The sequence below is a fragment of the Panthera tigris genome, chromosome F3 (assembly GCF_018350195.1).
Source record: "Panthera tigris isolate Pti1 chromosome F3, P.tigris_Pti1_mat1.1, whole genome shotgun sequence".
Taxonomy (NCBI): domain Eukaryota; kingdom Metazoa; phylum Chordata; class Mammalia; order Carnivora; family Felidae; genus Panthera; species Panthera tigris.
In genome coordinates this window covers 68212906-68236271 of record NC_056678.1, presented here as the reverse complement: position 1 = coordinate 68236271, position 23366 = coordinate 68212906, and the positions used below count along the sequence as shown (strand labels likewise).

General features: G+C 59.1%; 2 protein-coding genes and 1 long non-coding RNA gene across 7 annotated transcripts; 2 read left to right on the top strand and 1 right to left on the bottom strand.

Annotated features, from left to right (window-relative positions):
- The first annotated feature begins 4045 nt into the window (after positions 1-4045).
- On the top strand, positions 4046-14329 carry FDPS (farnesyl diphosphate synthase). 3 transcript variants are annotated; one of them, XM_042976601.1, is made up of 11 exons: positions 4102-4144; positions 4952-5167; positions 5243-5405; positions 6884-7024; positions 11601-11681; positions 11812-11934; positions 12438-12526; positions 12617-12689; positions 13303-13380; positions 13460-13594; positions 14057-14329. In XM_042976601.1, the coding sequence occupies exons 2-11, from the start codon at positions 4989-4991 to the stop codon at positions 14255-14257; spliced, it is 1263 nt and encodes a 420-aa protein (XP_042832535.1). In that variant the 5' UTR covers positions 4102-4144; positions 4952-4988; the 3' UTR covers positions 14258-14329. The 3 variants fall into 3 exon arrangements, with proteins under 3 accessions (XP_042832537.1, XP_042832536.1, XP_042832535.1); XM_042976603.1 differs by lacking the exon at positions 4952-5167 and having other exon boundaries at positions 4046-4144; positions 5264-5405; XM_042976602.1 differs by lacking the exon at positions 4952-5167 and having other exon boundaries at positions 4055-4144.
- Positions 14330-14601: 272 nt separating this feature from the next.
- On the top strand, positions 14602-22512 carry RUSC1 (RUN and SH3 domain containing 1). Of its 3 annotated transcripts, XM_042976517.1 has the most exons (11): positions 14602-14693; positions 15358-16809; positions 17100-17462; positions 18051-18149; positions 18297-18373; positions 18478-18652; positions 18727-18832; positions 18985-19031; positions 19543-20092; positions 20583-20711; positions 21910-22512. In XM_042976517.1, exons 2-11 carry the CDS (start codon positions 15444-15446, stop codon positions 22076-22078), a joined length of 3081 nt encoding a protein of 1026 aa, XP_042832451.1. In that variant the 5' UTR covers positions 14602-14693; positions 15358-15443; the 3' UTR covers positions 22079-22512. The 3 variants fall into 3 exon arrangements, with proteins under 3 accessions (XP_042832451.1, XP_042832449.1, XP_042832450.1); XM_042976515.1 differs by lacking the exon at positions 17100-17462 and having other exon boundaries at positions 15358-16815; XM_042976516.1 differs by lacking the exons at positions 14602-14693; positions 15358-16809; positions 17100-17462 and adding an exon at positions 17727-17879.
- LOC122235924 lies at positions 22041-23186 on the bottom strand. The gene is made up of 3 exons (XR_006214063.1): positions 23014-23186; positions 22326-22892; positions 22041-22122 (listed from the first exon to the last, which is right to left on the bottom strand). It is a non-coding gene; the product is annotated as an uncharacterized LOC122235924 (long non-coding RNA).
- Between the last annotated feature and the right edge of the window lie 180 nt (positions 23187-23366).

Genomic DNA, 23366 nt, shown 5'->3' with positions numbered 1-23366 from the left:
TCTGATTTCCAGGATTTTTTTTTTTAAGTTCATTTATTTGTTTTGAGAGAGAGAGAGAGAGAGAGAGAGAGAGAATCCCAAGCAGGCTCCATACTGGCAGCGCAGAGCCTGACTTGGGGCTCGAACTCACAAACAGCGAGTGAGATCATGACCTGAGCTGAAACCAACAGTCAGATGCTTACCAGACTGAGCCACCCAGGCACCCTAGCTGTTGTTGTTGTTTGTAATTGTAGCAAAATATACATAACACAAAATTTACCATTTTTAACCACTCTAAGTGTCCAGTGGAGTGGAGGTCAGTGCGTTCACACCGGGCAACCATTTCCACCATCCATTTCTAGAACTTTTCAACTGAAACTGAAACTCTATACCCATTAAACACAAACTCCTCATTCCTGCCTCCCCCAGCCCCTAGCACCCATCATTCAACTTTTGCCTCTACGAATTTGACTCCTCTAGGGACCTCATGTAAGAATCATGCATATTTGTTTTTTGGTGCCTGCCCTAAGTCCCTGAGCATGATGTCTTCAAGGTCCATCCACGTGGTAGCATGTGTCAGAATTTCCTTTCTTAATTTTAAGGCTGAAAAACATTCCATTTTAAGTATATACGATATTTTGTTTATCCTTTTGTCTGTGAATGGACCCTTGGGTTGTTTCCACCTCTTGGCTGCTGTGAATACCACTGCAGTGAGCATTGGCATACAAGTATTTGTGTGGGTCTTTGCGGTTCTGTGGGGTATATACCAGGAGAATTACTAGGTCATATGGCAATTCTATGTCTTATATTTTGAGGAACAGACCACTGTTTCCCACAGCAGGTGCACTATTTTGTGTTCTCACCAGCGATGTCTGGGGGGGTCCAACTTCTCCATATCCTCAGCAGCATTTATTATTTTCATTAAAAATTTTTTTCTAAGTTTTTTAATTTATTTGAGAGAGAGAGAGAGAGAGAAAGGGAGAGAGAGAGAGAGAGAGCAGAGAGGGATGGAGACAGAGAGAATCCCAAGCAGGCTCTGAACTGTCAGCACAGAGCCTGATGCGGGGCTCAAACCTACGAATCATGAGATCATGGTCTGAGCCGAAACCAAGAGTCAGATGCTTAACCAACTGAGCCACCCAGGTGCCCCTGTTATTTTCATTAAAAAAAAAAAAATCTGTCTGTTGGAAATGCAAGCTGGTGCAGCCACTCTGGAAAACAGGATGGAGGTTCCTCAAAAAAAAAAAAAAAAAAACAACTAAAACTAGAACTACCCTACGACCCAGCAATTGCACTGCCAGGCGTTTCTCCACGGGATACAGGTGGGCTGTTTCGAAGGGTCACATGCACCCCCATGTTTACAGCAGCACTATTGACAACAGCCAAAGGATGGAAAGAGCCCAAATGTCCATCGACGGATGAATGGATAAAGAAGATGTGGTATAATATAATATAATATAATATAATATAATATATATAATGTATATTACATTATTACATTATTATACATTATTATATATACTACATATTATATATGTATTATATTATATATAATATATAATATACTGTATATATAATATAATATATTGTATATATATATAATATATATATATATATATATATACAATGGAGTATTACTCGGCAATCAAAAAGAATGAAATCTTGTCATTTACAGCTACGTGGATGGAACTGGAGGGTATTATTAGTGAAATTAGCTAAGTGAAATTAGTCAGAGAAAGATAAATATTATATGACTTTACTTATATGAGGACTTGAAGAGACAAAACAGGTGAACATAAGGGAAGGGAAGCAAAAATAATATAAAAACAGGGAGGGGGACAAACCGGAAGAGACTCATAAATATGGAGAACAAACTGAGGGTTATGGGAGAGGTGGTGGGAGGGGGGATGGGCTAGATGGGGGAGGGGCACTAAGGAATCTACTCCTGAAATCATTGTTGGCACCATATGCTAACTAATTTGGATGTAAATTTTAAAAAATAAAAAATAAAATAAAAAAAATCTGTTTGCTTTTGCTATATTCATACTAATAAGTGTAAAGTGGTATCTCATTGTGGTTGATTTGCATTTTTCCCAATGACTGATGATGATGAGCATCTTTTCATGTGCTTATTGGTCATTTGTAGATTTTCTTTGAAGAAATGTCGTCTCAAGTCCTTTGCCCATTTTCTAATTAGGTTGTTTGTATTTTTGTTGTTGAGTTTTAGGAGTTCTTTATGTACTCTGGATATCAAACCCTTATCAGATACGGGATTTGGGAACATTCTCTTCCATTCTGTACACATTCTTTTCACTCCGTTGAGTGTCCTCCGGTGGACAAAGGTTTTTAATTTTGATGAAGTTCAATTTACCTTTTCTTTTGCCATTTACACTTTTGGTGCCATATTTAAGATTCCATCACTAGGGGCACCTGGCTGGCTCAGTCAGTGGAGCATGTGACTCTTGATCTTGGGGTTGTGAGTTCGAGCCCCACATTGGGTGTAGGGATCACTTAAAAATAAAAAATATTTAAAAAAAAAAGAAAGAGTCCATCACTAAATACAAGGTATGAAGGCTGAGTCCTATGTTTTCTTCTAAGACTTTTTATGGTTTTAGCTTTTATATTTAGGTTTTAATCCATTTTGAGTTAATTTTTGAATATGGTGTGAGGTAAGGGTCCAACTTCATTCTTCTTTTGCATGAGGAAAGACAACTCAGTTTATCTAGTGTCATTTGTTGAAGAGAATGTCTTTTCCCCATTTAGTGGACTTAGTACCTTTATAAAAAACCTACTGGTCATAGATGTATGAATTTATTTCTTGACTCTCAAATCTGTTTCATTGGCCAGTATGTCTATCCTTATGCTAGTACCACATGGTTTTGATTATTATAGCTCTGTAGTGAGAATTTGAGCCTGAGTTGGGCTCTGTGCTGGCAGCTCAGAGCCTGGAGCCTGCAGCCTGCTTCAGATTCGGTGTCTCCCTCTCTCTCTGCCACCACCCCCCCTCAAAAATAAACATTAAAAAAAAAAAAAAGATTATTTGAGCTATCCAGAGTCCCTTGTAATTACATATGCATTTGCAGATTGCCTTTTCCATAGCTGGAAAAAAAAATCTGTTGGAATTTTGACAGGGATTGTGTTGAATCTGTCGATCGTTTTGGGGAATATCTTAATACTAATCTTTCTGCTTAAGAACATTTCCCATTTATTTAGCTTTTCTTTAAAAATTTTCAGCAATGTTTTATAGTTTTCTATGTACAAGTCTTTTACCTCCTTGGTTAAATTTTATTCTTAGGTATTTTATTATTGTAGACGCTATTGAAAATAGAATTACATTCTTCCTTTTTGAGATTGTTTATTGCAGGGGCACCTGGCTGGCTCAGCCTTTAGGGCACAGGGACTGTTGATCTCGGGGTGGGGTGGGGGGGAGAATCCTGAGTTTGAGCCCCACGTTCGGTGTGGAGATTACTTAATAACTAAAATAAGAAAGAAAGGAAGAAAGAAAGAAAAGGATTGTTCGTTGTCTGTGTGCCAAAGCACAACTGATTTTTTTCTATGTTGTTTTTGTACCCTGCTCTAGTAGCTTTAGCAGCCGTCTTGTGGATTTTTCCATAGTTAGGATCATGTCTCTGAAATACATACATTTTTACCAGTTCTTTTCCAACTTGGCTGTTTTTTATTTCTTTTTCTGATCTAATAGCTCTGACTTCAACTTCCAGTGCAAAGTTGAATAGCGGTGGTGAGAGTGGGTATTCTCCCACAATGACTTTCGCTCCTTAAAACAAAACCTACCTCTGTCCTAGGCGGTTTCGAGTTGCGAGAACCTTCCTGGATGGGTGGAGTAACCCCGAGTTGCAAGGGTGCGAAGAGAGGGCCTACAGGCACTGCACGCAGCCCTTCCATTGGTTGTCCCATGCAGGGCCCCATGCTCGCACGAGGGGATGCAGCCAATCAGCGTGGCTCGTCTCTGCCCAGCCAGCCCGCGCTAGATCGCGTCGTCCTGTCCCTCCTGCCGCATGCCGGGAATTGTAGTCTGATGGGGCCTTTCCGCCTAGAGCTAAGGGAGCTCGGGAACTACTAGACCCAGCATGCCGCGCGCGCAGCCCGGCGGCTTTCAGGAGTACCCCGCCAACACTCTGGAGCAGGAGCCGGCATCCGGGAGCAGGTGAGACAGGTCTCCGGCCGGCGCTCAGGCCGCGGTGGGAGGCTCGGCCCCAGCTCCGCGGCTGCACTTGGAGGCGCACGAGGGCCAATCTCTCGCGTCGGAGGCCCCGGTGTTGGGAGCCCGTGGGCCGGACTGGCTGACCCTCTGGGTGGGCGGAAGCCGCCGGGATGTGCGTTGTGCGCGCTCCGAGCCTCCCCGGCCGCCCGATGGCTGCTCCGAGGCTGGCCATGCGCTGCCGGGGACCACGGACCTCGTGTCCGTGGTTCCCGGGGTTGCGGCGTAGTCTGCGTCCTCTTGGGGTATCTCCGAGCCTGCGCACCCCCTCCCCGCCTCCCAGGGGAGACCTGGGTTCTAGATTTGGCTCTGCCACCGGTCACGTATCTTCCTGCCTCTTCGAGATTCCGTCTGGCCTTCGTGAAATAGGGTGCTTTAAGGGTCCTCCCAGCCCCTGGTCCTCAGGTCCTTCAGTCTGGGCTCTTCCAGCTGTGCTCCAGGACTTGGGGGAAGAAGCCAAGGCAGTAGCAATTCCAGAGGTTCCCCGCAGGGTTGACGTTGAGGGGATATAGTTGGGTGGCATTAAGTTATTTTAAGTGCGTACCTAAGTGCCATCAGTCGACTTCCAGCCAGCCGGCCAGCCGTACTCCCCCCCCCCCCCCCCCCCTTGCATTAACTTCTTCCTGTAAATGCCCTGGAGCCTAGCTCGGGAGAGGGCGGGGCATTCTGGGCCCCGAGGTGAAAGGCTGGGGGTGGTGGGGGTGACCTGGGGAGCCGCAGCCGAGCATCTGCCTGTGGTGCTTGCCCCTGCAGGGAGTGCTCAGTGCCCCCTCCCTATGCCACCCCTGCGATGCCCCTGTCCCGCTGGCTGAGATCTGTGGGGGTCTTCTGGCTGCCAGCTCCCTGCTGGGCGCCCCAGGAGAGGTGGCTGGGTTCCCTCCTGCGGCCCTCCCTGGTGCACGGGTGCCCAGCCCCGGGGGCCTGGCACGGTGCCCGCTGCTGGTGCCAAGCGTGGACAGAGGAGCCTCGGTGAGTGTGGTGGGGTGAGAGGCTTTGGGGAGGGGAGCAGCGCTCAGGTTTCTGACTTGTGCCTCCTTTCCTCAGAGCACTTTACTCCTCCCTCAGAATGAATGGAAACCAGAAATTGGACCCTTATGCCCAAGAAAAGCAGAATTTCATCCAGCACTTCTCCCAGATTGTCAAGGTGCTGACCGAGGATGGCACGGACCACCCAGAGATAGGAGATGCCGTTGCCCGGCTCAAGGAGGTGAGGGATTTGTGACTTCAGAGAGGGAATCTTTGGTTCATTCTATAAGCGTCTGGGGGTCCTGGCTTATAGGGGGGGAGCTGGCTTTTACCTGAGTGGCTCTGGGTCTCCTCTGGAGGGGGCGGGGCCTGGGCAGGGATACTTAGTGCTTCAGGACTGCTTTGCATGAAGGGCGAAGAGGGTGAAGGCTTTAATCTGGTAAGTCTTTGATTTTGTTGAGAAAGGGAATTAGGTGTCCGAGGTCACAAGATGCTATTTTGACAGGGACCGGGGAGGAAGGCAGCCTGAGGCGGGCCAGGTGGAGCTAGGGCATCATCAGAAACCCCTGCTCCAGGAGAAATCTGGCTGGGAATTTTTTTTTTTTTTTTTTTTTAATTTTAGAAAAAGAGAGAGTCTGAGCAGGGGAGAGGGGCAGAGGGAGAGAGAATCACAAGCAGGTTTGTGGAGCCTGACACGGGGCTCAGTCCTACAACCTTGGGATCATGACCACGACCTGAGCTGAAATTGAGATGCTCAACTTCCGGAGCCACCAGGCGCCCCCTGGCTGGGATACTTAAGTTGCCTAATTCTTTTATTCTTTTGGGGGGTATCTAGTAATTCTTTTTTTTTTAATGTTTATTTTGGGGGGGGGGCAGAGATAGAGGGGGACAGAGGATCCCAAGCAGGCTTCACACTGTCAGCACAGAGCCAGACATGGGGCTCGAACTCATAAAGCCAGAGATCATGACTTGAGCCAAAGTCGGACGCTTAACCGGCTGAGCCACCCGGGCGCCCCTATTTAGTAATTTTTATAAATACTGTTGAAGCTAGGAAAAGGTTTGCCTACCCTGGGATGGAGACTACAGGGGGAGGTGCTCCCAACGCATTAGAGCCTGTGGACGGCAGAAGGCAGAAGGCAAAAATGGAGTTCCCGGCAGGAGGAGACGCCCCTGGAAGGCTGGGGGGTGGGTCCCCTCCTGAGCTCTCTTCTGGCCTACTTTGGGGCCTTGTCTTTTTTTTTCTTTAATGTTTATTTTTGAGAGAGAGACAGGAGACAGAATGCGAGTGGGCGAGGGGCAGAGAGAGCAGGAGACACAGAATCGGAAGCAGGCTCCAGGCTCCGAGCTGTCAGCACAGAGCCCGACGCGGGGCTCGAACTCACGGACCGCGAGATCGTGACCTGAGCCGAAGTCGGCCGCTCAACCGACTGAGCCACCCAGGCGCCCCGAGTGTGTGACTCTTGATCTCAGGGTTGTGAGTTCAAGCCCCATGTTGGGCATGGAGCCTGCTTAAAAAAAAAAAAGGAAAAGAAAAACAATGTACCGAGGAAGACCACCCAGAGAGGGCTGGGGGCGGGGGAGCCACTCCGGAGACTCCCTGGAGGAGGAGCCGTGTTCCAGGAAGTTGAAGTTTGGCCGTTGGAAGGGAGAGAGGGTGGGGAGCAATCTCGGAGCGGGCCCTCCGCGAACGCGCCGCCCCGCCCTCCCCCCTGCGCCCAGGTCCTGGAGTACAACGCTGTCGGAGGCAAGTACCAGCGGGGCCTGACGGTGTCGATAGCCTACCGGCAGCTGGTGGAGCCCGGGAAGCAGGATGCCGACGGTCTCCGGCGGGCCCTGACCGTGGGCTGGTGTGTGGAACTGGTGAGAGGATGGGGCGGGGGAGCGGAGGTTTTACCAGGGCGGGGGCATCCTGGGGGGCGGGGAGGGATGAGCCGGAAACTGGTTTCTCCACGTGTTTCTGTGCGGCACTAATCGAATTTGGACGCCGAATCACCCCAGGGTTAACAAGTGTGCGGAACCTCGCGGCCAGGGGGTACATATTTAGTCCACAAACTAGCGGTGGGCCAGGGCCTTGGAACTGGACATAAAGGTGTCCCCTCTGGGGCACCTGGGCGGCTCATTCTGTTGAGTGTCTCTTTGTTTGTTTTTTTGAAATGTTGATTTATTTTTGAGAGACAGAGAGCGGGTCGAGGTGGAGGAGCGTGACGCAGAGGATCCGAAGCGGACAGAGCGTGACGGCAGAGGTCCCGACTCGGGGCTCAAACTCTTGAATGGTGAGATCATGACCTGAGCTGAAATCAGACGCTCAACCAACTGAGCCGCCCAGGTGCCCCGAGCATCTAACTCTTGATCTCAGCTCAGGTCTTGATCTCAGGGTCATGAGTTTAGCCCCTAGCTGGGTTCCATGCTGAGTGTGGAGCCTACTTAAAAAAAAAAAAAAAAAAAAAAAAAAAAAAAGCCAACTCTTTCCTCCGAACAGAGGATAACCACGCAAACGGTGTTGTTCTTCCAGAAGGTTAGTCCAAAGCAGAGACTGGGAACTTTCAGCCCGCTGGTAGTTTTCAAAAATTAAGGGCCCTAAATTTAATTAAGAAGAGATGTCACATAAAACCCCAGATTTCTGGCATTGCTTGGAAAATTGCTAGATCCGGGCCCAGATACCCACGTAGCAACAACTGGCTGACATTGAATCATAGCCGCTGACCCCACAACAGGGCACGTGCTCTCCTGTGTGGCTCCGTCCTGCTCTGCTTTGCTCCGATCCCCTCGTCTCCTATGCCCGGTTCATTTGGCCCTTGAAGGGGCATTGTTTCCTGGCCTGGCCTAACGCCTTCACTAGTGACAAGGAGACTGGGTCCCAGGAGGGGTGCCGGGCTCTGAGGAGGGTGGCAGTGAGCCCAGAAGGGAAGACTCTTAGGACATGAGGAATGACGGACACGCTGAGGCTTGTGGCCTGCCTCAGGGGAAGACGTGATGGGCTCGGGGTCAGCCGTGCCGCATTCTCGGTTTGGTTTGGGCAGCGCGGGGCGGGACTGTGGCGTGTGGCTGCTGGAAATTCCAGTCTGTAGCTTGTGAGTGAGATGGGGCTGGAGAAGAGGGATTTGCCTCCAAGGAGGTAAAGGGATAGTGGCATCACTGAGGGAGGGTGAGGGGCAAGGAGGCCCAGGGCAGAGCAGGGGCGCAGAGCTCGGGGACCAGGCGGGGGAGGATTTGAGGGCCCAGTGGTTCACCTGCTGGAGATAATTGCCATGAATTAGAGCTGCACCTGTGAGTGTTTCGGTTTTTAAACGTGGCGGTAGCGCTGTCCCTTCCCCAAGGTGCTTTTGAGCTGTCCCCCGTTGTTTTTGTTTGGGTGATTAAAAAAAAAAAGTATCTTGAGAGAGACCGAGAGAGCATGAGCGGGGGGAGGGGCAGAGAGAGAGAGAGAATCTCAAGCCGGCCCCAGGCTGTCAGCACAGAGCCCGATGCTTGGACTCCCGAAACTCTGAGGTATGACCTGAGCCGAAACCAAGAGTCGGACGCTCAACCAACTGAGCCCCCCAGGCGCCCCTTGTTATAATCTCTGCTTTTATCTTTGTACCTCTGCCTCATTTCCTTCAATCTCTTACTTTTCTATCTCAGGATTCACCTCCTAGACACGAGGACATTTGCCCGTATATCCTCAGTACCGTGATCACTCGTGTCTCAGTTCATTTGGGCTGCTACGACAAAATAACACGGACTGGGGTAGCTTATAAAGAACAGAAGTTTATTTCGCCGAGTTCGGGGGGCTGGAGGTGGGAGATCACGGCACTAGGGTAGTTGGTGAGGCCCTCGTCCTGGTCCTGGGGCTGCGGCGGGGGGCACCTTTCCGCTACACCCTCTTGTGGCAAAAGGGGCCGGGGACCTCTGGAGGCCTGTCGTGAGGGCCCTGTCCGGGTGCCCGCACACCTCCCGGAGGCCCCGCCTCCTCATCCACGGTTAGGATTTCAACATACACATCTGCAAGGATACATTCAGGCCATAGCAACGTTCCGGGGTAATTTATTTAACGTGGTACAGTGATATTATCTAATGTATATTTCTTTTTTTTTTTATTTCATAAACGCCAAAGTTAATATATTGTCTGGTGGCTTTAGGTCATATTCCTTTCTCCTTGACCTTAAAATTCTTCCAATATCCATCCCTCTTCTGGCCTTGGGAGAGTCTGATGAATTTTTTTTTTTTTTTTAATTTACATCCAAATTAGTTAGTATAGAGTGCAACAGTGATTTCAGGAGTAGATTCCTTAGTGCCCCTCCCCCAGTTAGCCCATCCCCCCTCCCCCAACCCTTCCTGTAACCCTCAGTTTGCTCTCCATATTTATGGGTCTCTTCTGTTTTGTCCCCCTCCCTGTTTTTATATTCTTTTTGCTTCCCTTCCCTTATGTTCATCTGTTTTATCTCTTAAAGTCCTTGTATGAGGAAAGTCATATAATTTTTGTCTTTCTCTGACTAACTTCACTTAGCATCATAGTCTCCAGTTCCATCCACGTAGCTGCAAATGGCAAGATTTCGTTCTTTTTGATTGCCGAGTAATACTCCCTTGTATATATAGACCACATCTTCTTTATCCACTCATCCATCGAGGGACATTTGGGCCCTTTCCATCCTTTGGCTGTTGTCGACAGTGCTGCTGTAAACGTGGAGGTGCACGTGTCCCTTCGAAACAGCCCACCTGTATCCCGTGGAGAAATGCCTAGTAGTGCAGTTGCTGGGTCGTAGGGTAGTTCTAGTTTTAGTTTTTTGAGGAACCTCCATGCTGTTTTCCAGGGTGGCTGCACCAGGTTGCATTCCCATAATGTATATTTCATAGTTAAATTTCCTCATTGTCCACAAAAAGTCCATTCTAAGTTGTTTTTTTTTTTAAATACTCAGGATCCAGTCAAGAGTAATGGGTTCTTCTTCGATCTTTAATCTTTAATTTTTTTTTTTTTTAACATTTATTTATTTTTGAGACAGAGAGAGACAGAGCATGGACGGGGGAGGGTCAGAGAGAGAGGGAGACACAGAATCTGAAACAGGCTCCAGGCTCTGAGTGGTCAGCACAGAGTCCGACACGGGGCTCGAACTCACGGACCTCGAGATCATGACCTGAGCCGAAGTCGGATGCTTAACCGACTGAGCCACCCAGGTGCCCCTTTAATCTTTGATCTTTAGAATAGTCCCTCCAGCATAACTGACTAATACTGTGGATAGGTTTCTCATTTAGTTGACATTCTGGTACTGGTGTGTATTTTTTAAGTCCCCTACAAAACAGGAAGTGCAGTTGGGTTCCGAACTGCAGTGGGACGGAAGAGACTGAGGGAAGCCGCAGGACGAACGCCCCTGGAGACCGTGTGGGTTGAGTGGGAACGGTTGGGACCAGGTGGAAGAGAGTGGACCGGGGGCTTCAGCGGAAGCATGTCACTCAGAGTAAACACTATGTACATAGGACACGTGCCTCCGATATGGGGGCCCAGAGCCTGCCCCAGGGTGAGGGCAGACATGGCGGTGTGGATGGACGCCTCCTTCCCCGGGGATTCACGTGGGAAAAGAGCAGCGGCCACCTTAGTCCTTTCTGTATGGGGCACGGCAGAGCCGACGGGTGGCGCTGGGGGCTCCGAGCGAGGCAGGGCCGCTGGTGCACAGAGTTCAGGGCGGAGTGAAGATCTAAACCGTGTTCTGGAAGGCCGTGTTCGAAGTCTCGGAACCTGACTACAAGAAGTATTGGGGTACGCGGCGGCGTTTCGCTCTCCGTTACACATGCATTTGTTACACATCGGCTCCGGGGCCGGCTGTTTGAGCCTCTGGGAGCTCCGGGGGGGGGCAGATGTTGGCCTTGCCTCCGAGGACCTCACAGCCCGCTGGGAAAACTCGTGTATCCTGGGGACCTCAGGAAGGCTGGGACTTAGAAGCCCTGGGCTGCTGTTTGAGTGGTTAAATGGTTAAGACCCATGGTGAAAGTTACCAGGGGTCAGACTTCGGTTCTGTCCCTACTAGACCTGCACCCTTAGATGAGCTCCCTGAGGTGGGGCTTTGTCCCGCACACGGGTGTGTAAGCAGAGTGCCCGGGGACGACACGGGAACAGCTGCCTTTTATTCCAGAAGTCAGGTAAAGTCAGACTGCATGAAGGAATCTTCCCTTCAGCATTCAAGGAAGTTTTTGGCCAGGGAACAGTCTGTGAAGATCTAACCTCCCTGACCCCGGGGTCGTCTGGGGCTGCGTGTTTGGGGACGTCCGAGATCCGTTGGGAGTCTCTCACTCTGGAAACGAGAGCTGTGACCCCACGTTATGCCTGGAACGCCAGATCCAACGAAGTCCTAGGATTTCCCGAAGTCCCACAGCACAGCACAGATGTCCCGGCCGCTCCGTCACCGGCAGAAGGAGCGCCTCCGAGGAGACCGAGGGTCTTACCCCACTCTTCCTTCTCCTGTAGCTCCAGGCTTTCTTCCTGGTGTCGGACGACATCATGGATTCATCCCTCACCCGGCGGGGGCAGGTCTGCTGGTACCAGAAGGTGCGATACTACTGGGCGAGAAGCCAGCGGTGGGCGTGGCAAAGGGCCTGGGGTGGTGGTGGCCTCGAGCCCGCCGAGGTGTCCACGGTGGCCAGAGATTGACCGCACGTTTCTTCTGCGTCCCTGACAGCCAGGCATAGGTCTGGATGCCATCAATGACGCGTTGCTTCTGGAAGCATGTATCTACCGCGTGCTGAGGCTCTACTGCCGGGAGCAGCCCTATTACCTGAACCTGATTGAGCTCTTCCTACAGGTGTGCTGCAGGCCTGGCCTCCCTGGGCCACTTTCATCTGGCTGCGCTCGGGGCGCGGGAGAGCGCTAGGTCTGCCTGGAAGGGAACAAAGCAGGCAAGGGTGCCAGGCAGGGTGGTGGCAGGAAGGGCTTCCCTGGTCTCCGTGATCGGGTCAGTATGGGCCATGAGGCTTGGGGCCCTCTCCCTCTTTTTTTTTTTTAATTTATTTTGAGAGAGTGAGCGAGTGAGCCACTGGGTGGGGGAGGGGCAGAGAGAGGGGGAGAGAGAATCCCAAGCAGGCTCCCCACTGACCACGCAGGGCCCGATACAGGGCTCGAACCGTGAGATCATGACCTGAGCCGAGATCAAGAGTCAGACGCTTAACCAACTGTGCCCCCCGGGCACCCCAAGGGCCCTGTCCTTGCTGCCTCTCTGACTGCCCGTGGCATGGGATGTGGGTCCCAGGATTTCAGGGTTTCCCAGCCCTGGAGAAAGGCAAGGTTATGGGCCATCTTCCTCCTCAGAGTTCCTATCAGACTGAGCTCGGACAGACGCTGGACCTCATCACGGCCCCCCAGGGCAATGTGGATCTCAGCAGATTCACTGAAAAGAGGTGAGGGACGGTGGGAACTGCATCTGGACGGCCCGGGAGCGCTGTGCTGGGCACTGCCCTTCTGAGCGGTGTATCTTCTCCCCTGCCCAGGTACAAGTCCATCGTCAAGTATAAGACCGCTTTCTACTCGTTCTATCTTCCTGTGGCTGCCGCCATGTACATGGTGAGTGAGCCTCCCCACCCTTGCTGCCCCCGATGGGGCTTTTGGACAAGAGGGCACAAAGCAGACATCTTCGGGCAGTCTCGCGCCCCCACTGCGTGGCTGTGTGACCTCGACCGAGTCACTTAAGCTGTCTGAGCCTGCTCTCAGCTGTAAGATGATAAAGTTCCCTCCCCAGGATTTTTATGACCATTAGCCAAGGCAAGGGACGTGAAAGCAGTCAGCCCGTCGAGTCTGGATGGGAGTGGGGAGGAGGTCACACGGTGTGATGTGGAGGACCCTGGGCTAACTGCACAGACCCCGCTTCTCCATTTCCCTTTTCATCGCGCAGAAGTGGTAAATGGTGAAGGGTTAGGAAGAAGAGTGTTGCCTGGGGTCCGCAGGCCTCTGGGGCTGACCCGCCTCTGCTGGCCCTCACCCGGAGGCCCCGCTGGCATAAGCGGGTAGAGGTTGGGACGGTCCAGACGCCCTGCATCCGGGCGGCCAGGCATGTCTGAAAGGAGAGGGGAGATGATTTGGGGGCTGTGCTGAGGCCAGCCCCCCCCCCCCCAGAGCAGCAGCAGGGAAAGCGGAGGCCCCACTGGAGTTGGGCTCACCGCTCCCCTTTCCGCCGTAGGCGGGCATCGATGGCGAGAAGGAGCACGCCAGCGCCAGGAAGATCCTGCTGGAGATGGGGGAGTTCTTCCAGGTGCAGGTAGGAAGGTGCCGGGGGGAGCAGGCCACAGCTTCCTGTCTCCGGATCCTCTCCACTCTGCCTTTTCTGCTCCTGCCAGGATGATTACCTTGATCTCTTTGGGGACCCCAGTGTGACAGGCAAGATCGGCACGGACATCCAGGACAACAAATGCAGCTGGCTGGTGGTTCAGTGTCTGCAGCGGGCCTCTCCCGAGCAGCGCAAGGTCCTTCAGGTGCCGGAGAGAGGGCGGTGGACCTGGGCTCGTAAGGAGGGGGACGGGGCAGTGATTCTCAAGTGGGGGTGCTTTTGCAGACGTTTTTCTGTTGTAACTTGGTGTGCGCACGCGCTACAGGTGCCTCCTGGGTAGAGGCCGGGAAGCCGCCAAAAGCACAGAATGCACACAACGGCTTCCCCCCCCCCCCCGCGGGAGAGTCTCCAGCCCTGAGTTTGAGTAGTGCCCAGGTTGAGAAGCCCCGGGGGAGAAGAAACTGAGTCCTGAGCCAGTATCTGAGCATTTGGGGCGGGGAGGCGGAAGTTCAAGATCGGAGGCGCTCAAAGACCCTGGAAACCGGGGGCGGGAAGTAGTGACCAGCGATAGAGCTGTTCCGGAATCTGTGCATGAGGGGCGTGCCGGGCACCCGGAGGCGCTGGTGGGGTAGGCTGAGCCCGTTCTCCTGCCCCCAAACCCTTCCAGGAGAACTATGGGCAAAAGGAGGCCGAGAAGGTGGCCCGGGTGAAGGCGCTCTACGAGGAGCTGGAGCTGCCGGCCGTGTTCGGGCAGTACCAAGAGGACAGCTACGGCCGCCTGATGGGCCTCATCGAGCAGCACTCTGCGCCCCTGCCCGCGGCCATCTTCCTGGGGCTGGCGCACAAGATCTACAAGAGGAAAAAGTGACCCGGGGACCGGGGACCGGGAGGGGTTGGGCGAGGCGGGGCCGCGAGGCGCTCAATAAATTGTCGAACCTTGTCGTGGTCCTGTTCCTGCTGTGCTAGTCGGGGGCGCGGCTCCGGCCAGGGTGGGCAGGGGTGGGGGTGGCTGCACGGAAGCGGGGACCAGGGGGCCTTGCCTTCGGAACCCCTGAGGACCGAAAGCCTAAGACCTCGAAAGCCGCACGCTGGGCCTCGGTGGGTGACACAGGCGCGACGTCAGGCGCTGGGGGCTGGGCCTGAGCCACGCCACGCCCATGCGTGAAGGGGCGCGGCTGCGCAGCGCCGGCGGGTTGTCCCAGCGGCCCCCCCCCCCCCCCCCCACCTTCCAGTCTGTGCGGTCCGGCGGGGACCTTGGGAGCCGAGGAGGAGCCCGCTGCAGCGGCTGCGGGAGGAGGCCCCTGGTGAGGAGGGCTCGGCCTCGGGACGCGAGAGAGGGGGGGCGGGAGAGGGGAGCAGTGAAGCTGCATAGAGGAGGAGCGGGGCGGCGGCTGGGTGATGGGGACCAGCGCGGAGAGAATGGACGAGCACGGGGTCCCAGCGCAGGTGCACCGAGGCCGCCGAGCTCCGTGCCGGCCGACCTGCCACGCGGACCCGACACGCTGCCCCTTTCGCGCATTGAGCGGCCAGACGCGCCATCCCCCACCCGGCTTCAGAGCATCTGGGCGGGGCCTCCCTCGGCCCCTTCCCCTGGGAGTGAAGGGCAGGCTGGGGAAGGGGCGGCGGCGGGGTGGGGTGGGGCGGGGGGACAGGGCCAGACCGCAGCAGAGACGATCTGGGGCTCCATTCCGGGCCCCATCCTTTTTCAAGCCCCCGCACCTCCACGGAGACCCAGAGCGCAGCCGCATTCTCTGACCCTCCCCGCCCCATTCCCGGGGGGCTCCCTTCGGCTCCACCTGCAAATACTGCAGTGGAAACTAATGGTCAGTCGGTGGACATTTGCATCTCATTTAAATATTGTCCGAAGCGGCCGGCGCCTTTCATGCCTGCTGCAGCTGTCAGTCACCTCGGTGTCCTTCCCGCGGCCCGCGCCCTCTCTGGCTGGGTTTCACCGTCCCTGTCTTCCAGGTCTGCGTCTGCGGTTGCCAGGTAGGCGGGTGTGAGAGGCCCGATCCTCCTGATTGTCGAGAGGCCATCCCGTCGCCGGCGGCACAATGCTGTCCCCTCAGAGGGCTTTACTTTGCAACCTCAACCACATCCACCTCCAGCATGTCTCTCTGGGCCTGCACCTGTCCCGCCGTCCTGAGCTACGGGAGGGGCCCTTGAGCACGTCCCCTCCCCCAGGGGACACCGGGGGCAAGGAGAGCCGGGGCCCCTGCAGCGGGGCCCTGGTGGATGCCAATTCCAACAGCCCGGCCGTGCCCTGCCGCTGCTGCCAGGAGCACGGGCCAGGCTTGGAAAACCGGCAGGACCCGGCCCAGGAGGAAGAGGGGGCTGCCTCCCCCTCGGACCCGGGCTGCTCCTCCTCGCTCAGCTCCTGCTCAGATCTTAGCCCTGACGAGACCCCCGTCTCCGTGTACTCGCGGGGCCTCCCTGGCGACGAGCATGTCCGCCCTCGGCCCAGCATCACCCCCCTGGAGCAGGGCTCCCCACTGGCTTCCGCAGGCCCTGGCGCCTGCTCCCCGGACAGCTTCTGCTGCTCGCCCGATTCCTGCTCCGGAGCGTCCTCCCCTCCGGGCCCTGGCCTGGACTCCAACTGCAACGCCCTGACCGCCTGCCTGGAGCCCCCCTCCCCGGGGCTGGAGGAAGACGACGAGGGTGGGGAGCAGGACCTCCCTGCCTCCGAGCTCCCAGAGGCGGATGATGATGATGGGAAAACCGACGCTGGGAAGACGGAACCCAGCTGGAAAATCAACCCTATCTGGAAAATTGACACGGAGAAAGCGGAAGCCGGCTGGAGAATCGCGGAGAACAATAACTCTAGCTGCAAAATCAGTGGGCATAGTAACTCCAGCTGGAAAACGGAACCCGGACAACTCGACTCCGGGCGCAAAACCGCCTCGGGGGTAGCCGACCCCGGCTGGAAAGCAGACGCGGGGAGAGCCGAGGCGGGGTGCAGGCGTGACGTCAGCGAGGAGCCGGCGGCTCGCCGGACCGTCACGTCTTTCCACGAGCTGGCCCAGAAGCGCAAGCGGGGCCCGGGGCTGCCCCTCGCGCCGCAGGTCAAGAAGGACCGCAGCGACTGGCTCATAGTCTTCTCGCCCGACAGCGAGCTGCCCCCCAGCGGGTCCCTGGGCGGCTCCCCGGCGCCGCCGCGGGAGGTCACCACCTTCAAGGAGCTGCGGTCCCGGAGCCGCGCCCCGCCCCCGCCGCTGCCGCCCCGCGACCCCCCGGCTGGCTGGGCCCTAGTGCCGTCCCGGCCCCCGCCCCCGCCCGTCCCGCCGCGGAGGAGGAAGAACCGGCCCGGGCTGCAGCCCATCGCCGAGCGGCCGCCCGAGGAGGGCAGGCCGGGCAGCCCCGCGGCTGGAGAGCAGGCCCCGGCCGCCCGGGAGCCCGAGGAGCCGGGCGCGCAGGCCGGCCGTGCGGGTAAGCGGCCGCGGGGAAGCGCGGGGCGGAGGCGGGGCGGGGTGGGGTGGGGGCCGGGCTGCGGCCCCGCCCCCGCCTCCGGCCCGCCCCCTCCGTGGGTGCCGCCCGCCGCCCCCCTCCCGCAGACCGCCTCCCCCCCCCCGGCCGCCGGCGGCGAGCGCTCCGGGAGGGGACCCTGGGGGGCGCCGCCGGGCCGCGGCACTAACTCTCTGCTCCCTCTTTCTCCGCCCGCCCCGCCTGGCTGCCGCCCCGCCCCCGCCGCCCCGCCCCGCCCCCCGCTGCAGCCGGTGCCCCCCCGCCGCCGCCGCCGCCCGCCCCCCGGGCCGCGGCCGACGCGCGCCCCCTGCTGGAAGGCGCGGGCGCGGTGGGAACCCCGCCTCGGGCCGGCCCGCCCCGCGCGGGACTGCGGCTGCTGCCCGTGCGCCTGTCCCCGGTGGGCGCGCACTCGCCCCCGGCCCGGGGGGCCCTACCCTGCCTGGCCAGCCCCGAGCTGGCACTGCTGCTGTCCCCGCTCTTTCCCAGAAGCAGCACCTTCCCCGCCGCGGCCCCCCCGCCCCGCCAGGTGCCCGCCCCCCCGCTGCCACCGCCGCCGCGCCCGCCGAAGGCCCCCGGCCGGACCAGGAGCCCGCCGCCTCCGCCCAGGCTACGTAAGACGGACCCGGGCCCGCCCGCCCCCCGCGCCCGCCCGCCCGCCCGCCGCGGGGCTGGGCCCTGGGCCTCGAGGTCCGGGCGTGGGGGGCGCGGGCCGAGGGCGTCCCAGCTAGCGCCGGGCGACGGGCCTCGGGTCACGCCCCCTGCGCACCGGGGCGGGGGGGGGGTGTGCTGGCCGCGCCTCGCTCGGGGGGTGGGAGAGAGGCTGGCTCGGGACCCGGTGGGCCCCGCCCGCGCCTCCCAGCCTCCCGATCCCCGGCCGCCCCTCCCGCTGCGTCTCCTCCCACTCCCGGAGGTTGGTCTGTCTGTCCGTCCATTGGCCCAGGTCCCCCACGTGCTCCCCGGGCTGCCCTCCCTACACGCGTCCGGCCGGCGGGGAGCGCGCAGCCCCGCCCGGGGCCTTCGGGGCGGAGGTGGGCGCGGGTGCGGGCGGCGCGCGCGGGACGGGGCGGGGGGTGGGGGGGGCGCTGCGCCTGGCCCTGCCCCCGGCCCTGCCCCCTTGCGGCCTGCGGGCGACCTGTGCGCCGGCCCGGCGTCCTCGGGTCACCCTCGGGTCACGCCGCCGCGTTCTTCCTTCACCCCAGCCCGGAGCTCCTGGTCGTTCGCCGGCGCCCCCGGGGCCCAGCGACGGTGGATGGCAGAAACCCAGGGTGGGGCCGGCCAGCTGCAGGAGCAGAAGAAAGGTAGGACGCTCGGACTCTTGACCCCGGCTGCCGAGTCGGCTGCGGCTGGTGTGGGCGCCCGGCCCCCGGGGTCACGGTGCGCGCACCGAGGGTCTGCGGGGCCCTCGGGTGAGCGCGGGCACCGACCTCCCTGCCCGGCCCTCTTAGGGCTCCTGATAGCCGTCAGCGCCTCGGTGGATAAGATCATCTCGCATTTTGGGGCCGCCCGGAACTTGGTTCAGAAGGTGAAGGTGTCTGTGGGGGAGGCAGCGGGGGCGAGAGGGGACCCCTGGGGCCCGCACGCGCGGTTGGCAGGGAGGCCGACGTGCCGCGTTGTGCCCGCCCCCAGGCGCAGCTGGGGGACAGCCGGCTGAGCCCAGACGTGGGGCACCTGGTGCTGACCACCCTCTGCCCGGCCCTCCACGCCCTGGTGGCCGACGGGCTGAAGCCTTTCCGGAAGGACCTCATCACCGGGCAGCGCCGGAGCAGCCCCTGGAGCGTGGTGGAGGCGTCGGTGAAGCCAGGTGGGGCGGGCCCGGGCGCGGCGGGGCGGGGGCGCGCGCAGGCCTGGGCCCGGCTGATAACGCGGCGTCCGCAGGCTCCGGCACCCGCTCGCTGGGGACCCTGTACAGCCAGGTCAGCCGTCTGGCCCCGCTGAGCAGCAGCCGCAGCCGCTTCCACGCCTTCATCCTGGGCCTCCTCAAGTGAGTGGCCCTGTTTTCTGGCGCTCCTCCCAGCCCCGGGGACCTCGCGGCTGCACTGGTGGGACGCAGCGGTGCTCTGGTTCCCAGAGAGGGCTGTCGCCTCTGCGAAGCTCATCTCTCATCCCGAACTCCGTTTTTCCTGCCACCCCCAGCACGAAGCAGTTGGAGCTGTGGTTTTCCAGCCTCCAGGAAGACGCAGGTCAGACCCTGAGCCGCAGGGAGGGGGGGGGGGCGGGCACCTCTCCTGTCGGTCCCACTGACGTCAGAGTGACTTTGGCCCCAGGCGCGACTTTGATTACCCTGCCGCTTCAGGCTTTCAGTGCTTCCCGTTGCCCATAACAGGAGAGACCCAAGTCCTCACCGACACCTCCAGAAGCTTGGTTAGCAGGCCTCTGCCTTCTTCCCCGGCCTCCAGGTCTGGGGCTCTCCCCAGGCCCCGGGGCAGTCTTCTTCCCCATCCTTCCTGCCCCACGGCCCTCCTTGGGTCGTCTTTACCCCAGGAGGCCTGTTCATCTTCATCCCTCGCGTCCTCCTTCCCTGGGGCTCCGGGTTGCTCCCTCGGCCTTCAAGGCCCCCTTTCCCTCGTGCGAGTTATGTGCCACCCTTGTTCCGCGGGCCCTGGTTCCGCTGGGGCAGGGGCGCGTGGGCTCTGTGCCCCCAGCGTGGACGGAGGCCGGACCGGGGCCCGACGGCAGCCTGCACGTCCCCAGGCCTGCTGTCCCTCCTGTATCTGCCCACCGGCTTCTTCTCCTTGGCCCGCGGCGGCTGCCCCGCGCTGACCACCGAGCTGCTCCTGCTGCTGCAGCCGCTGTCCGTGCTCACTTTCCACCTGGACCTGCTCTTCGAACACCACCACCACCTGCCCCTGGGCCCGCCTCCCGCCGCCCCCGCCCCGGGCTCGCCTCCGGCCCTGCAGCACACCGTGCGGGCTGTGCTGCACTGGGGGGGGCGGCTGGCCCAGAGCCTTCGGGGGGCTTCCGGGGAGACGCCTCCAGGCCCTTCAGCTCCCGCGAGCCCCCCCGCATCCGGCGGCTGGTGGGAGCAGCTGACCCAGGCCTCCCGGGTCTACGCGTCCGGGAGCGGCGAGGGCTTCCCTCTCCCCCGGTGGAGGTCCTGGCGTCCCTCCGGCACCGCCGAAGGCGCCCAGGACGGGCCCCTGCCCGCGGAGGAAGCGGCACCAGGCAGAGGCGTGTGGCTGGGGAGGCTGTTTGGGGTGCCGGGGGGCGTCACAGAAGCCGACGGTGGAGCCTTGAAGTCCAGGTAATGGGGTAGCCGGGCCCCTCCAGGACTCTGGCCCCTTCTCAGAGCCCCCAGCCATCCCAGTTGGAAACTATAGAGACCGCTTGCGCCAGAGGTTGGCCGGCTTGTTTCCCTAGGGCCCGAGCGGCAGGTGGTTCCCGTTAGGCCCGCCCTGCACGCAGGTGCCCTCCGTGCTCTTGCCCTGGGGTTTGGCCACGGTGGCCTCGGCCTGTCCAGTGAGCCTTGGGGCCTCCCTGAGCCCGCTGGTCCCAGAGGCCCCTTCCGGGGCATCGGTGACCTTGGTGGGCAACCCCCCCCCCCACCCCCCACCCCCGATCACCGTGAGGGGGCCTGTGTCCCGCAGCTGCCTCCGTGCTCCCAGCAGTGACCCGTCCCTGACCTCTTTTGAGTCAGGCGCCCCCCCCACGTCTTCCCTCCTCCCAAACCCCGGGTTCTTGGGTTCTTTTTCTGGATGCCCGGTGACCCCTGTGACCCTGTGTCCTTCGTCCAGGAGACCGTCCAGCTGGCTGCCGCCGACAGTGAGCGTGTTGGCTCTGGTGAGGCGGGCGCCACCTCCCGAGACTCTGTCTTCCCCCGAGGAGCCTGAGGCCGCAGCCCCGAGCGCCCCGCAGACCCACAGGTCAGGAGGGCGGCTTCTGCTTGGGGAGAGTGGGGGTCACGGGGGTCGTGGCGCAGAGGCCTGGGGCCACGAGGTCAGCTGGTGACCAGTGTGCCCTGCTGCCTCTCAGCCCGTTTCTCTCTCGTCCGTTGGCGATGGTCTTAGGAAGACTAAGCCTAAGTGTGTGAGGCCTGTGGTGCCCGGCGGGTGCCTGGGACAGGTCACTTGTTGCTGTCCTCTGAGGGGTCATGCTTCCCTGAGGGTTTTTCAGGTTCAGACCTGCTTCTACTCCGGAGTCTGGCCTCAGCCTGGTTGTCTCAGTGCACCGAATTAGGTTTCTTTTCTTTTCTTTTTTTAAGCTTATTTATTTTGAGGGAGAGCGAGCGCGAGTGCAGGGGAGGGACAGAGAGAGAGAGAATCAATCCCAAGCAGGCTCTGTACCGTCAGCACAGAGCCCCATATGGGGCTTGAACCCATGAATCGTGAGATCGTGACTTAAGCGGAAATCCAGAGTCAGCCGCTTTACCGACTGCGCCACTAGGCGCCCCTGAATTCAGTTTCTTGGCTTTTCCTTCGCTCAACGATTCTTTTCAAGTCTTTCTTACGAGCCGGGCGTTATGCTCTGGGAGGGAACGCGAAGGCACGGGCACTGGAGTCCGTGCCCTCACGGAGCTCGTGGCCCAGGGAGGACCCCGGTGCAGGAACGCGCAGTCCCGAGTGGTGGATGCTCTGGGAGGGGAGGACTGAGTCCCTCGGGGCCAGGTCTGGGGGCGCAGCTGTGTAGGGGGTACCAGGGTGACGGCAGCAGCGAGATGCCTGAGGCCTCAGTGGCTGGGAGGAACCCGGACTCCATCCTTGAGGCCCTGGGAGGCAGCCTGGGGGGACGGGGGCAGGGAGAGGTGAGCAGACCCTGCCCTGGGGCCCAGGAGTGAGGACGGCAGTGGCGTCCAAGAGGAGGGCAGATGGAGTGAAGGAGATACAGGCGCCAAACAAGTTTTTCGGGGGGTGGGGACGATTGGATGTGGGGTCAGGACGCTGCACATTCTGGCAGGAGACCCCCCCCCCCCGCCCAGGGTGGGGGAGAGCAAGGGGGTGTGTTTGCAACCGAGGGGGCCTAGGAGGAGGAACTGGTCCTGAGGGGGGGACTGGTGGGGAGGCCGGGCAGTCGGTCCCCACGCCTCTCCCGGAGCCTCACCTGGCCTGTCCCTCCGGTCCGCAGGGCAGTGCGCGCGCTCTGTGACCACACGGCCGCGGGACCCGGTCAGCTGAGCTTCCGGCGCGGGGAGGTGCTGCGAGTCCTGGGCACCGTGGACGAGGACTGGCTCCGCTGTGGGCGCGATGGCGCCGAGGGGCTGGTGCCCGTGGGGTACACGTCTCTGGTCCTCTAGGCCGAGGGCCTTTCCGGCTGCGTCGCCCCCCCGGGAACGGTGACCTGTGCAGGCGCCGCAGAAGCATTGGCCTGTCTGCAATACGACCTGTCGCCCCCCCGACCCCCCCCGCGTCCGTGTCTGCCGATGTGAGATCCGCTCTCCATCCTCCCTGAAACCTGCTCGTCTTCTAAGTATGAAAGGAATTTCCCTCCACCTCCCTCCTCTTCCCACCTGCGTAAGGAACCGTTTCCCTTCCCAGCCGCACCTCTGCCTTCGTCGTCTGCGAGCGGACCGTCCCCACACTGGAAGGGCCTGGTCTCCTTCCTGCGCATGGACACCCCGCAGCGCCCACGTTGCTTGTATTTATTCTGTGCTCCCGACCCCCTGCCGGGTGGGCCCGTGGTGCCGGTCCGCCCGCCCCTCCTTTGTCCCAATAAAGTGTGGGCGCTGAACGTGTGTGTGTCGCTGGCTCCAGGGCAGAGGCTGCGGGTCGGGGAGAGGCCCCCTCCTGCCGGCCCTGGGTCCTCACTGCTCCCCGCGCCGTGGAGAAGCGGCCGATTGGTGCAGAACCTCACAGGTGCTCCTCGGTGGAGGCCTGACTGCGTGTCTTAGGAGCCCGAAGGGACCAAGGCGGGTGGGGAGGCCTGGGCTTCCCGACTGTGCTCCCACGACCCCGAACGACCGAGGTGCTGGGCCGGATTAGCGGGTTGCAGGGAGGGACGCCCTTCCAGGTAATGCGCCCACTCTGCGGTGACAGAGGTTCAGACAGCACAATAAGGGGACGTCTGTTACTCCGTGGGGAGCGTCACCAGGAAGTTAGAGGACAGGACACCTAGGGGAAACAGAACCAGGAGAGGAGAAGATGCTGACGTTTTCCTTTACCTTGGGGCAGGAAGGTCAAGGGGATGACAGGCTGGCGCAGGGAGAGGGTGGCGTGGAGCCTGACGCCTTACACTTTTGCTGTTTCCTGACTTCCTGCTCCCGTTCCTAACTTCCTGCTCCCCATTCCTAACTTCCTGTTCCCATTCCTGACTTCCTGCGCCCGTTCCTGACTTCCTGCTCCCGTTCCTGACTTCCTGCTCCCCATTCCTGATTTCCTGCTCCCCGTTCCTGACTTCCTGCTCCCGTTCCTGACTTCCTGCTCCGGTTCCTGCTCCCCATTCCTAACTTCCTGTTCCCATTCCTGACTTCCTGCTCCCTGTTCCTGATTTCCTGCTCCCCGTTCCTGACTTCCTGCTCCCGTTCCTGACTTCCTGCTCCCCATTCCTGATTTCCTGCTCCCTGTTCCTGACTTCCTGCTCCCGTT